This window comes from Plasmodium berghei, assembly GCF_900002375.2.
Source record: "Plasmodium berghei ANKA genome assembly, chromosome: 9".
Lineage (NCBI taxonomy): Eukaryota > Apicomplexa > Aconoidasida > Haemosporida > Plasmodiidae > Plasmodium > Plasmodium berghei.
The window spans coordinates 178,022-193,739 of NC_036167.2; the positions used below are offsets into that span (position 1 = coordinate 178,022).

At 20.3% G+C, this 15,718-nt stretch overlaps 6 protein-coding genes across 6 annotated transcripts; 3 read left to right on the forward strand and 3 right to left on the reverse strand.

The window, feature by feature from the left end:
- Positions 1–378: 378 nt before the first annotated feature.
- On the reverse strand, positions 379–3,559 carry PBANKA_0905300 (conserved Plasmodium protein, unknown function; the record flags this gene model as incomplete). The annotated part of the gene is made up of 6 exons (XM_034564626.1): positions 379–554; positions 692–863; positions 1,014–1,163; positions 1,319–1,956; positions 2,124–2,965; positions 3,057–3,559. The coding sequence occupies 6 exons, from the start codon at positions 3,557–3,559 to the stop codon at positions 379–381; spliced, it is 2,481 nt and encodes an 826-aa protein (XP_034421404.1).
- A 633-nt stretch (positions 3,560–4,192) lies between these two features.
- PBANKA_0905400 (conserved Plasmodium protein, unknown function) lies at positions 4,193–4,909 on the forward strand (the record flags this gene model as incomplete). The annotated part of the gene is made up of 1 exon (XM_034564627.1): positions 4,193–4,909. One exon carries the CDS (start codon positions 4,193–4,195, stop codon positions 4,907–4,909), a length of 717 nt encoding a protein of 238 aa, XP_034421405.1.
- Positions 4,910–5,623: 714 nt separating this feature from the next.
- PBANKA_0905500 (conserved Plasmodium protein, unknown function) lies at positions 5,624–8,268 on the forward strand (the record flags this gene model as incomplete). Its single annotated transcript, XM_034564628.1, has 2 exons — positions 5,624–8,078; positions 8,183–8,268. The coding sequence occupies 2 exons, from the start codon at positions 5,624–5,626 to the stop codon at positions 8,266–8,268; spliced, it is 2,541 nt and encodes an 846-aa protein (XP_034421406.1).
- Positions 8,269–8,768: 500 nt separating this feature from the next.
- On the reverse strand, positions 8,769–10,089 carry PBANKA_0905600 (translation initiation factor eIF-1A, putative; the record flags this gene model as incomplete). The annotated part of the gene is made up of 6 exons (XM_034564629.1): positions 8,769–8,774; positions 8,930–9,110; positions 9,225–9,320; positions 9,442–9,526; positions 9,713–9,796; positions 10,074–10,089. 6 exons carry the CDS (start codon positions 10,087–10,089, stop codon positions 8,769–8,771), a joined length of 468 nt encoding a protein of 155 aa, XP_034421407.1.
- Positions 10,090–11,907: 1,818 nt separating this feature from the next.
- Positions 11,908–12,912, forward strand: PBANKA_0905700 (DNA-directed RNA polymerases I and III subunit RPAC1, putative; the record flags this gene model as incomplete). Its single annotated transcript, XM_034564631.1, has 1 exon — positions 11,908–12,912. The coding sequence occupies one exon, from the start codon at positions 11,908–11,910 to the stop codon at positions 12,910–12,912; it is 1,005 nt and encodes a 334-aa protein (XP_034421408.1).
- Positions 12,913–13,749: 837 nt separating this feature from the next.
- On the reverse strand, positions 13,750–14,884 carry PBANKA_0905800 (DnaJ protein, putative; the record flags this gene model as incomplete). Its single annotated transcript, XM_034564632.1, has 2 exons — positions 13,750–14,603; positions 14,761–14,884. 2 exons carry the CDS (start codon positions 14,882–14,884, stop codon positions 13,750–13,752), a joined length of 978 nt encoding a protein of 325 aa, XP_034421409.1.
- Positions 14,885–15,718: the final 834 nt, after the last annotated feature.

Below are 15,718 nucleotides of genomic sequence, written 5' to 3' on the forward strand. Positions count from 1 at the left end.
TTTATTTCGACTATTTCTGTCTGTTTTTTTTTTATTTTATCAATTTTGTTTTGTAATTAATTTACATTCATTTAGCAATTCGCATGAATATGGCAAATATATAATCAAAAAATGTAAAATAAAATTGAGAAATAGTATAATGTAAATGTAAACCAAATTCAATGAAATCAAAATTAAAAAAAAATGAAAAATATATTAAAAAACTAGCTTATATAAATATATATTTACACAATTCAAATTTTATTTCAAAATTTTTTTTTTTTCATATTTTATAGAGATAAAAAAACTGTGTGCACGACTAAAAATATTGTTACGGCTTTAAATTTTATTTTTTATTTTTCTCAAAAAAAAAAAAATTAAACAATAATGTGTACATAATTATTTTGTGTTTCGAACATAGTTATAATAATCATCCAATTCTTTTTTTTCTTTTTTATAATTATTATCTTTTATAATAGCACTTTCTTTTTCCAGCTGTTCTATTTTCTTTATTTGATTTTTTATTTTTTTTTTTAACAGCCATTCATCATTTTCTACAACTGTTAATTGGCTACCTGAAATAAAAAAAAAAATAAAAAAGTGATATTCATGTATTTGCACACACAAGTCTATGCTATTTTTATGATACAATTATGGATTTATTTTTTATTTTATTTATAAATACACATTTGAGGTTACTCTTATTACTTACTCTCAATTTCGTCTTTTATTTTCAAATAAATATCGAGAAAGCATGTTTCTTCATAAACCATTATAGACTTTAAACTTGATATCATAACTTTTTTTTTATAAAAATGTTTAAGATATTTTGTAAAATTATTTGTTATTACTTTACATAAATAATATATTATATATTTAACATTCTACAAAAAATATATCAATTTATTTTACACAAATTATGAATATAAGACATATTTTAATAGCTCTACATAATATATATGTATATAAATATAATAAGTATATATATGTTAATATTATTTCGAGCAATTAAATTTTTTGATATATATACCTACCATGCATTCATTTTTGTCTAAATTGCCTTTTTGAATTTCTATCCAGAAACCCATTAAACTTTCAAGTAATAATTTATTCCCTTTTGTATAATTTTTAATCAGTTCTAAATTATAATTTTGTTTGAAACACTGAAATAGTAAGTTTAGTATCTGTACAATGTTTCCATAAATAAAGAAAAATATTAAATCTTATTATTATTTTAAAATGCATATTCGAAAATACATATAGTATGTTTTATCTACAATTGAACTAATTAAACAACATTTTTTTTAGAAAATATATAATACACATGTACATGTCATACCACTGTTTTCATTTTTAAGTTGCTCCTTTTAAATATTCTTAACAAATTATCTAAGGTATTATTTTTTAAAAATAACTTAAAATTATACAAGTTATTTAATAAAGACATGTTTAAAAATTTCAAAAATATTAAATAATATAATTCATTTTGAAGCATAAATTCTTTTTCTTTCAATTCTTTATTAATGACATAATAAATATAAGAAGAAATAGGATTTGTTTTGTTTTCTTCTGATTTAATATCATTTTTTATATATAAATATAAAATTCCAAAATAATATGTCTTTAATAAGTTTCTTACTTGCTTCTTTTTAACATTTTTTAGATTCTCATTTTTATCTAATTTACAATAATTATCATGAACAAGTAATATAAATTTTTTTGTAAAACACATTTTTATTAATTCCTCATTATTAAAGCTAACATAAAATACCACCTCTAAATGTTTGGAATATATATATATATCTTGATCTTCGTTATTGTTATTATTATTGTTATTAGCTTCTTCCATTTTTATCATTATACTTTTTATAATTTCATTTACCATTTTTGTTTTATCTTCTAAATGCCCATTAAAATAATAAATCCCTATTTCTTTTAAAATATCAACACACACCAAATGTAGCGATTTTTTTTCGCCTGACATTTAAGAAAAAAAAATATGAACAAGTCAGAAAAATTGTAAACAATCGTAAAATGTGTGCATATCTTTTATGGGAAATATATGCATTTATGAGCATTCAAAATTATGCATATACACAAATTTTTTCTCAATATAAATATATTTTTCGCGGTTTTAACCATACCATCAAGGATAGGAATGCCATAACACAAAAAATTCAAAGAAAATCTTATAATATTTTTTATCAATTTTATACATTCATTTTGTTTTCCCATTACTTCGATTGATATTCCAGCTTTCAGCATATTATCACTCTCTTTATTATATTTCATTCCAGAAGGCTCGATGATATTGTCTATATTTATTTCGGGAAATGGGCAAAGCATAAGTTTCATAATAGTTCTTAAAATACAAAATAAAATACAAAGAAAATCGTCCAAAAAATTATCAAAATTTTCGATTCCTTCATTTTTAAACGCACAAATATTTTCTATATATTCTATCATATTATTTAAATTATGAACAAATGATATATCTTGATCATGTAATATTTTTTTTTTTTTTAAATCAAATAGGAATAAATGAATATAGCTATTTTTATTTTGTATTATATAAAATATTAATTTTAATAAACCTATACAAGTTAAATTGGGACTTTCCTTTTTTATTTTTATCAAAATTTTCTCTAAAATCTTGTTAATATAATCAAGTTCATTTTTGTTTACTAAAAAAGCTATATTGTCATTTTTATTTCTTATAACAACGTTTATAATGTTTTCAATAAAAAAATATTGTTTATTATTATCATTATTATTTAGAAATATTTGAGAATTAAATAAATCTATGATTCCACAATTAATTATATCATCATCAAATTCTTTATGTCTAGACAATATAAGTAAAATATGAATGATATATTTATCTGATTCGTCATAATTTAAATATAAATTTACTAAACTTTCTATTATCTTTCCTTTTGATATTAGCATTAAATACAGATCTTTACAGTAGTTCGATTCTATCATTCTATGGAAATATCAACAAAATAAATGATAATAAATAAGCCAGAAAAATAAATCGGAAAAACAAATCAGAAAATACACAGTTTGAACCTCACCTTAATGTATATGTCAGGAAAATTGTCAAATTCTTTACAACCCCTATAACTAAGTTTTGTACGCTTTCATTAGTTAATTTTGAAAAGCTTGAATCAGATTTTATATTCTTAAAATATAAACTCAATTCAAGAATAAGGAAAAAATATAATTTAATTTCTTCAATGTATTGAGAATCGTGCTTTAATTTCACATTTATAAATCGGTTAGACATATTTTCTATATGTATATACAGCATTTTTTCAAAAAAAACATTTTTGTTTTCCTCTTGTTTAAACTTAGTTATAATTAATTTTAAAAAGTTATTTAAATTCACAATTTCTTTATATCCAAAACATTTATATGTTTTATAAAAATTTAATAAAAATTCAATGATATATTTTTTATTATCCTCTACTATATTTTCTTTTTTTATAATATCACAAATAATTTCGAGATTCATTTCAGTTGTTTGGGTTATAAGCATATTATTGTTTCCTATATTTTCTTCATTTATTATTTCCATTTTTTAGACAATTTAAATTTCTCTATATATGCTTATAATATCTTATATCTTTATTTATCTACTTAATTGTAGACAAAATAAAAATAAAAAATAAAAAAAATTATGAACATGTTAATAAGTTTAAGAAATTTATTCATAACTTTAATTTATTAATAGAATAAAGAAATTGCCTCTTAAAAAAATTATTAATATTTTTTTCTCAAAAAATAAAAGCATGAATGCTATCTCATCATATTAATTTACGCAAGCTCTTTAGGTTCCTATTTTTACTGATTTAACGGGATTATAAATATGTATATAATAATTATTATTTTAATATTTTTAAATTAAAAAGATAAAGATAAAGATAAAAATAGGGAGTAAATGTGAGGATATACTAATTCATAAAAATAATAATCCTAAATATATGTCTATCAAATAAGTATTACATCACATGTTTTAATACTTAAATATATATGTATATCAAAAGTTAATAGATTCGCGAAATAAATTATAAAATAAATATCTTTTTGCCGTCTCTTTTTCATTGTTTTCAGTTTATTCTTTTTTTCTTTTTGTGAAAAATATCACAAAATAATATATCAAATAACCATTTTTTCATGAGCTTTAATTTACTATTAAAAATATATGAAAATGGATAAAGCAATAAAAAGTCAACAATATAAATATTCAAAAATAAATACAAATAATATAGAAGATATTCAGATCCCAAGTAGTGAATACATATTTTCTGAGATTATAGATAACACAAAAGATAGAGAAATATATTTTATCAATAAAAATGGAAATGAAAATATTGAACCTTTAAATATGACTACTCTTAACGAAGCGCAAAAACAAACTAGTTCAAAAAAAAACAGTATAAATTTTGAATCTTTAAACCAAAATATTTTTAGAATCAATGTATTACCAAATGAAAATTGCAAAAATTGTAATGATACGAGTAAATGCAAAAGTTCTAATCAATTAGGATGTAATAGTATGGAACAAAAGGAAAATAGTAATATAAAAAATCGAAAAAAAAAAAATATAAAAAATTATGAACATGACATAAACAAAATTAATCAATCAGATAGCTACAGTTATGAATCCGATGAAAATTATATAGATGATATAAATAATATTTTAAAAATAAAAACTCAAAAAATTGAAAACAAAAATAGGTCTACATATATATCACAACATAAAGAAAGAATAAAAGATAAAGTTAAAAAAAAAAAAATAAAATATTTAAAAAATAATTTTTTAACAACAAATAAAAAGTCAAAAGAAAATATAAAAAGAGCTAGTATAGCCACTATTATGTTACAAAATTTTTCAAATAGTGACACAGATGAAACTAGTGATTGATCAAGTAAATCCCATGACTTATGATTCAGATTTACAAAATATTTCTATTATTTAAACGTTTTAAAAAATAAATTTCATACTAAATCTTAGAATATTATTTATTTGCATATCTACTTCACATTTTTAATTATATTGTATATATTTTTTTAGACATTATTTATCCATATAATTTGTAATTTTGTATTTTAACAAACTTTTTTTTTTTTTTTACAACATTTTCCTATACTATCTTTTTAATATAATTTAAGTATTCACTTTTAATTATAATAATATTGTTAGTGAAAAATGGAAAACTCAAAGTACCAATGAGCCCCTGTTTATATATATACACACACACACACGCCTACTTTTCTACGATTGTACACAATTATAATAATTTCGAAAAATTTGTAAGCTTTTATTTCCTATTGTACATTTTTATCTTGTTTTTATTACTTCCCTAATTAAAGAATCTATATTTTCAAAATCTGCACAATAATAATATATGCACACATAAACTCACATATTTAATATGAATATAAAATATAAATATTTTTTTTTACATATTTTCTCTTTTTCCACACAAAACTCATTATTTAGTCATTTGGAATTTTATTATAAAATATTTTTAAATAAAAATGCAAACTTTTTTTTAATTAAGAATAAAACAACATACAAAGACTTATTTTCATAATAAATAACTTGAAGGATATCACAAAAAAAAAAAAAAAAAAAATGAAAATAAACAATTTAAAAGGAGAAAAATTAAGTAATGTCTATTTATATAAAAATGGAGAAATAAAATTAATAAAAGAATTAGAAAATGTTTTTATTAAAAATATATGTACATGCAGTAATAGCATAAATATATTATTAAAAGATGAAGACAATATAAATAAAACAAACAAAAATAAATACAATAATACATTAATTCAAATAAATAAAGAAACAAATGAAAAATATACTAATTTGAAAAATGGACAAAGTTATATAAATATTTCTTATAGTAATACTTTTATTAACAATTATGTAAATTCAGATTTAATTTTATATTCAATTCATGAACCACATCAACAAAAATTTAAATATGAATTTGAAAATGATAAAACAATAGAAATAAATACAAAAACAAATACTCAAATAAGTATAAATGATTTAAGAAAAACACTTATAAAAACTGGAAAAAATAATGTTTGGATATATTGTCTAAAAAAAAAACAAGTTAATACTAAAGATGAAAAAGAAAATTTAGAATTAGATCATGATAATAATTATAAAAATAATGTATACACAAAATATATTCCTACAAATTGCAATAAAGTTTATTTTTGTTGTTCTGAATTTTATGCAATTGATGATAAAAATAATATTTGTAAATGGAATATAGATATATCGAATAATACAAATATTATAAAATATAATTATTTATCAAAATTTTTAAGTTATATCAAATTTCCAGAAAAAATTATAGACATATCTTGTGGTTATAATCATGCACTTTTTTTGTCCGAAAATAAAAACTGTTATGCATTTGGTAGTAATAATATTTATCAAGTTTCGGATAAAAAAACGAAATATTTTGATATTCCTCAATTAATAAAAATTAACAAAATAAAATACATAGCTTCTGGGCATTCACATAATTTAATTTGTACTTATAAAAATGAAATATATGGTTGGGGAAATAATATACATAAACAGATTTATTTTGAAGAAGATTTCATCAAAACTCCAAAACTTATTTTAAATCAAACAATATGGAATAATATTAACAAGCAAGCCAAAAGGGAGAAAAAAAAATTGAAAGAAATAAAAAAAGTAGAAAATGGTAAGCCAATGAAAGAAATAAAAAACGGAAACAAGTTTGAGGTAAAAAAATTATGTTGCGGTTTTTCCTTTTCTTGCATTCTTATGAAAAATAAAAATTGTTATGTTATAGGTGTCACTGATTTTATGAATAATAAAAATGGAAAAGAAACAAAAATACAGACATTTAAAAAAATTAATAAAAAAAAAAAAATTGATAATATTTTTTGCAATTTTTTTGATATAATACTTGTAGATCATCTTAAAATTACAAAAGTATTCCCACCTATAATTAATCCAAAATTAGACAAAAAAATTAATCTTTTTTTTAATTTTAAAATAAAATGTAGACATAATTTGCAAATTCAATTAGCAAATCAATGCTTATATAATTGTAAAAATAGTAAACAAAAGAGTAATGAAAATATTGATGAAATAGAAAAAGAAAAAAACGAAACAAATGAAAAAATAAAAATCGATTTTTATTTTAATTATGATAGTGAAAATTATGAAACAGACCAAAGTAATGATTACGAACAAATTGGAGAAAAAATTAAATCATCATTACAAAAATATCCAAAATATGTTTGCAATCGAAATAACCAACATTGCTCCCCGCTAAAAATTGATACAAAAAATAGAAATAAAAAATTATTAATTAATTTAATTTGCTCAAATGTAATCCTTAATTATAATAAAACAATATATGTCTCAGAATATGAAGGCAAAATAAAAAATATTGTTCCTAACAATTTTTCCTTAATGAAAAATCTTAAAATAAAAATTAAAATAAATAAAGTCCCTATACACATAAATTCAGATTATATATACGTTTTATATGAATATGTAAATGAAAATAATCAAAATAAAATTTACAAGATAATTAAAGGAGTTATGAATAAAAAAAGGACACAAATATATTCAAAATTGCCAATATTATTACAAAGTGATATTAATTGTAAACAAAACAATATGCATTTACCTACTAACAAAAATAATGGTGCATATGAAAATGACACATGTGAAAATGATACCTTTTCGGAAACATGTTATGAAAAAGACAACCCTAATCACACACATACATTCACAAAATGTAATGTATATTATTCATTTGGTTTTAATTTTTATAAAAATCCATTTTCTATGTTATTTATAAAACCAGAAATATTAAATATATCACCAAATACTATTAATTTACATGAAAATAATATTATACATATTGATATGGCATATATTTCAAAATCTTTTAAATTTATATATGTAATTTTATATAACACTAATTTTAATTTTATACTCACAAAAGCTTACTACGATTCATATACAAATAACTATCGCTTCACAACTCCACTAATTTCAACTACATTATTCAAGCAGTCTCATCACGGTATGTAAAAATAGTAAAATATTAAATCGTTTGCATTTATGACCCTATATATGTAGCTACAATGGTAAGCAAACTTTGTATATTGTTATAATTTTTTTTCACAGATTTCATAAACTTCCATGTGTTTGCTTCCTATAACAACGCTGAATATAGTGAAAACGAAATTAAATTGACTATTGTAAATGTATAAGGATTAGCGTTAGATTCAATTTCTACATGTTTATCAATCCAGTTTTCTATTTTTATGTGAATTGAAGGAATGTACAACTTATATTGATATTAAGGGGTGAGATTAGTGTTGCAAAATGCTTGTTTCAATTGTTTAGTATATTTAGGCATAATATTATTCCGATTTAGCAATTTTTTACACTTTTTTTCCCAATTTTTAAGTCAAAGGAAACATAACATAATAAAATAACTTCCCCTTTAACACTTATATGTATACAAAGGATATTCATATTTAATGTTTCTATATTTTTACATTTTTTTAAATATTTAGTGACATATTTTTAATTTAAGTCTGTGCATTATGAATGTGCCGAAAAAAATAAAATAAAATATAATATAATATAATATATATATACTCATAAATAACATAAAATTTAAAAAATGAAAAAAAGCAATGAATTTATATTTTCCAATTATAAATATATGTAATACAAATCGCCTAATTTTCAATTCTTCTTAATCTTATATCTGCAAAGTGTAAAATAAAAAAAAAACATGAAATGGAAATATAAAATTATATCCATGTATACCAAAAAAAAAGTTATCATATATATTTGTTTATATATCATTTATATATTTATTAAAAAAAAAAAATAGATATAAATAAATTATATAAGTCTTACATCTTCTACATCCAACTTTCGATCATTGTTTATTTCTCCTTGGTCTTCTTCGTCAGATTCATCATCCAAAAACTCTACACCATGTTGTCCATCATCATCAAATATATCAGTTTCATTTATTTTTGCTGTTTCTGGTAATTCTCCATGTGCCTTTAAACTTCTTGCCTCATCAGGTGTATACCTATAATTAGATTTTAAAAATAAATATATTAAAATAACGAAAATATATACAATAAATTATAAGAAATATCTTAAAGTCTATACATAATCACATTTATAAATTATAAAGGCTTACTTTGCTATAACGTCTGCTTTACTATCTTGATAATCTCGTAATGAAACTAAAATTATATCACCAGAATTTATCCAAACCCTCTTTCTCATTTTACCCCTATGAATAAATGTAAAATTAATTATTTATATTTACAACATATTTATGTTCATTTATTTTTACTTTTATCTTATATTTTACTCATATATTATCATAATTATTTATTTTTTTTTATTCAAACCTAATGTGACATAGTCGTTTAACTCCATCAAAACAATGAGCTTCCAATCGTCCATTTCCCAACATTCTCAATACTTGAGCATATTCTATATAAAAAATTACATGTACAAGTCATACAAATTTTATGTAAACAATATATATGTTCATAATATTTTTTAAAAAAATACATGTACATGCATCATCTTTATATGTTATAAATTTTGTGTAAAATATATTTTATCACGCATATGTGTGTGTATGTACAATAAAAGGGTCTATGCATTATATATAACCTTGATCTTCTTCCTTATATAACAATTCTCTTTTTTCTCCTTCATTGTCATTTTTTCCTCTTCTTCTGTTTTTACCTCCCTTACCTATTTACAATTATCAATAATTAAAAAGAAATATATATATATAATAATATCGCTAAAAGTTATATTTACATTGCTATTATATTTTATGTATGTCTATATTTTTTTAATAAATTATATTGCATGTACATATAAATTTATCGCTTTAAGGCATTTATGTATTAACTTGTTCATAAAAAATAAATTTCATAAACTTGTGTGCAATTATATGTAATGTAAATAAATATGTTAATCGAAATCAATTATAAAAAATAATTGCTATATAATAATTTTTTATAACCTTTATTTTTTGGCATATTTAAAAAATATTACATAAAAAATATATAATTTTGTATTATCTACAAATATTATAGAATTATCCCTTTCTGGACAATTTCCTTTTTTTGCTTTTTATTAAATTGTAATATTATTGTGTTGTTTTATTGACGTGTTCAACAAGTTGAAAATATCAATGTTTCTAACTAGCGCAACAAATATATATATTTTTTTTTTTAAATGAAATATTTTAGCTAGAAATATGTTACATAATACAACAGGGTTATTATATGGGTATTTGGAATACTTTATTTATCTAATATTTTGTATTTGTTTCTTAATAAATGTAAATTCTTCAAATTTTTCATAATTTTTTTTATTTTTGTGAAATATAAATATACAAATTATATTATCAACAGTTATCCTATTTTAACTCGTCTCGACAAAATGCTTTATTATTCTTTACTACTTGTGCTTTTTATTAAAAAAAAAATAATAAAATAATTTTGACGAAATATTATAATCAACCAATTAATGAAGTATTAAAGTTTAAGGCTTGTGTAATTCGATATATAAGTAAAAAGCTGCGTAATTGCTAGGCGGATTTGCAAAATAAATAAACAATTGAATATCTACTTCTTTATATTAGTATGTATAGGTATATATATTCACAAATATAACGTATAAATTCAACAGCATTCTATCAAATAAACATATTTTTAATACTAAATAATGCATATATATTAACTTATTAATGCTACTTTTATTAATAAAATATACTTATGTAAAAAAATACAAAAAAGTGACTGTCGCAACTATAGAAAAAATTTTCGTGTTATAAAAAGCACATCGAAAAAATAATTTAACAAAAATATTAAAAAATTTTATAAAGCATCCATAAAAATTATATTTTAAAATTGTAACTATATACTTATATATATGCTTAGTAAAATGCATTCCATGTAAATGATTTTTTTTTTTTACTGGGGTTAACGAAAGGTTACTATATCATATATTATATATATATATTTATATATTTGTATTTTAGCTAATATTAATTATTCATAAGCTGCGTTATTGTATACGGGATATGTAATATGCATACAATATACTACATACATTTCAAAAGCAGTATATATTTTATATTTTTAATTCATGGTTATATATAAACCTATATATTTGTAATAAGTAAAAAAAGATGCGTTAGTATAACAGTCGCCACAATAATATATATATTTTTTATATTATTTTTTTTATCAAAAAAATCCCATATTTATATATATATATAAGATAATAATATATGTAAAAACAAAAGTATTCGTATTTGTAAAATGGCATAATCAGAAAAAAATCCCCGATTCCTATAATCACCAAATCAAATTTCCTTTAAAAAAATATATAAAACTTAAAAAAAATTATCATCAAAAATTAATCATAAATTGGGAATATTATTCTTCTCATATATTTTTGTTATAATCTGATTTAAGTACATTTTCAACGTTTTTAGAAATCTACAAAAAACTATATTAAACTATTTTTTTGTGTGAATTGACAAAATAAATCTTATTATAGTTCCAACAATTGACAAATCAATATACTGCACACAAAGTAATACAAACATATTAAAAGTGATAATAAGGGATAAACAAACAAACAAACATATTTGACGTGTGTATGTATGTGATAGTCGATTAGAGATATATTGCTTGGTCTATTCAGAAAGGAAACTAAAAAATGATCCCTGAATATATCGTCACAAATTAGGGCTAAATAAAAATAATATAATAGTCGCCATTGTATAAAATAAAATAAAACACCAACAAAGTAAAAAACGGACAAATTCATTAAGTCGGAACAAAATGAGTAACATAAAATATAAAGATCAATTTGTTAAAATGGGCCAGGAAGGCCCTCGAAATGTTACCACTACAAATTTTTATGGTAGCTATTTTTTAACAGAAAATGAAAATTTTTTTGATATTAAAAAATTTGAAGAAAATTTAGAAATGAAAATAATAAAAAACGAAGAAAACTTATTAATATTAGAAATTAAAAATTTAAATGTGTCAATAGCTAATGCATTAAGAAGAATTATGATTTCAGAAGTTCCAACAATTGCTATAGAAAAAGTAAATATATTTCAAAATACAGGAGTAATAGCAGATGAAATATTATGCCATAGATTAGGTTTAATACCTTTCAAATTTGATGCAGATTTAATAAATTTTAAAGATACACATGAAAAATATAATAATTTAAATTGTTTTTGTTTCAAACTTCATGTAAAATGTAATTCTATAAATAATAATAAAATTGGAAATGAAAATTATCAATGCATTTATTCTAAAGATTTAAAATGGTGCCCATTAAATGAAGAACAAAAAATTAAATTTGAAAGTAATCCACCAAAAGTAGTTGATGATAATATTTTAATAACAAAATTAGGAAATGGACAAGAAATAGAACTTATTTGTTTTTTAGAAAAGGGAATTGGAAAAACACATGCAAAATGGTCGCCTGTATGTACTGCTGTATATAAAATGTTTCCCACTTTTGATTTTGATGTACATGAAAAATTTACTAATTATGAAAAAAAAGATATACTTAGTATTTGTCCAAAAAATGTTTTTGATATAGAAGAAAGTGGAAATTTAGTTGCAAAAAACCCTCTTGATTGTTCTTCATGTAGAGCATGTATTGAAAAATATCCACAAAAAATATCATTTCAAAAAAAAAAAAACCATTTTATTTTTACTGTTGAATCAACGGGTTGTTTTTCTTCTGCAAATATTTTCAAGAAAGCATTAAATATTTTGAAAGAAAAGGTTATGAATGTTAAGGAAATGTTAGAAGAACAAACATAAACTTTATAATTTTCCCTTTTTAAAAATATATTCGTTTCAATTTTTTTATCTTTATTGTAAAATCAAATTAACTTATATCAATTTTCCAATTTCGATTTGCGTATCCATATTTCAAAACCTTTCTATTTCCACATTTTTTAAATTAATTTTTTTTTCATAAAGGAATATATTTAATTCATTATTTGTTTAAATACCTAAATTTATTCCATTTTTTCATGCCACTTCTTATAATTAATTTTTCCTAATTTTATTCATTGTTTTTAATACATACATATATATTATATGCATACAAGTGTATATACCTTTAATGTGTATAAAAAATATACGCAAATTAATATAACATTATCAGTGTTTATGTAAGTTCATAAGCTTATTATTTTTTTCTACATTATGTCTGTACACTCAGCTTAGTGTGTCCATCATTTTTGTATTCCATTTATATTTTTTCCAAGTTTACAATATTTATCATTTATAAATATATTTTAAATTGTAGCATATAATTAGTTCATTCCATGCCTTTTCAAAAAGGAATAAAATGAAAGACACAATAAAATTACAAAAAAAATGAAATAAATAAAAAATTAAAAATTGCATAAACTTAGTGAATAATTGTAACATTACTCGTAATGCTTTCTACAAATATGTGAAAACAAAAATGATAAATTTTGAAAAAAAAAAAAATTATAAAAGCTAGTTAAGTATATTTTATTATTTACTTGACTCGTTCAGGTAAAACAAAGTTATTAATAATTGCATATAAAAAGATGGAAAAAGAAATGAGCTAATAATGTAAACATACAATATATATCATTCTCGCTTTAATATCGAAATATTTAATTAATCATTATAGTTAAAACTAAATCCTTTTTTCTTCATTCTTTTTTCTTTTTTATATTTTGCACTTGATATTTTTTCTAGTCTTTCTTTTTCTCTAATTTCAGAAAGAAATTCTTGTTTTTTTTCCTTAATCCATAACTCTTTTTTTAATAACATTTTTTTGCTATCATCATCAAGGGCATTCCATTTATCCAATGGCATATTTAGACATCTTCTTGTTATATAAATTTTGTCCGATTCATCATATTCACTATTTAATATATAATATTTAACTATCCATTTAACAATCCATATTATAAAACATATAATTTGTTTAATAATAATAATAATTTTAAACAAACTATAAATATTAAGTTTTCCTTGATTTGGGTTATTATATTTATTTTTATTATGTTGATTATATAATTCTTGTGCTATTTCAATTTCTATACTTTTTTCGATTTTTTGTTTTTCTTTATTTTCATATGTTTTATATTGTGGATATTTTAACATTATTTTTTCGTGGACTTTTTTTCGAAAGTCTTTGTGTTTGGAAAATTTATGAAGCATATTTTTTTCTTCATATTTATTATTTATATATTGAATTAAAATTCCAAATAAAGCCATTATTATTATTGATAATATTACTTTAAATAGTTTAAATAAAAAAAGTAAATTTAAGTTAACTATATTTATTATACTATCAGGATTCTTTAAATAATAGTCATAATATTTTCTGCTTCTTTTATTTATTAAAACATTATATGCTTGCACTATCTTTTTTTTCTTTTTTATATCATAGCTTTCTTTTAAATTTTTTAACTGTCGAAAATAGGACGACCGTATATCTTCGATCGAAGCCTTTTCGCTTATACCTGACACGAGATTGAAGGAAAAAAAAAAAATATAAAATATAACCTTTCCCCCCCCCAAAAAAAAACACACACATACTTTGAAAATATGTAATTATTTCAATAATTCAATATTGTGATTTAATCATTTTTTCTGTTTTTTTAATATATTTTTTTATACCTAATATGGAGTAACAATTGTCTTCGCTGCAATAAAAGCGGCTTACAACGTTTTTAAATAAGCAATTTACATTGCTTGTCAAAATGAAAAAAAGCAAAAATATCAGCGGAAAATATATTTTCATTTTAATGATAAAAGAATATGTAATAATAAAATAAAGATATGAAATAATAAATTAAATTCAATTAAAAGGATGATTTAATTTCAATATCAATGCTACGTGTTACTTCTACTTTTGTGTTTTTTTAAATATGATTCACATTCTTTATATACAAGGTAGCTTATATATGCATTCCATTTTGTGCTTGTTTCCACTCTAAGAATTTCAATATTTAGAATCTTAGATATCAACAATTTGACAAATATTCTTTCTAATCAGCAAAATGCATCAAATGCAAATATGAGGGAAGGAAAATAAGCCTAAGTAAGCTTGAAATGGAAAAATAACAAAGTAACAAAATAAAAAAAATATAATAATATATTTTCCGTAAATATTTTTATACAATTATTTAATAAAAATTACAAGAATAAAATATATAAATATTATAGTATTAATCCCATTTAAACTGGTTATGCACATATTTTATTAAAATATTATATTTATTTTTCAAAATGTTCAAAAAAATATATTATTTATATATGTATAAATAATATAATATGGATGAAAAAATATATACTATCATATCTTCACATTATATATCTTATTTTAAAAAATATTATTTATTAAATATCATAAGATCTAGAATAAAGAAAAGGTAAACCGTTTTTAAATAACCTTATATATATACCCTCATTGAAGTTTCAAACCAAATTAAATAACTTTAAGAAAGTTGTCATAATTATGCATACATGTTGTATATATATATTATTTTTTATAGCGAAAAAAGTCTTATATTTTTGAATAGTTATAGTTAATTTGGGAAAACTGTTTTTACTCCTTTATTAATTTTTTTTTTTT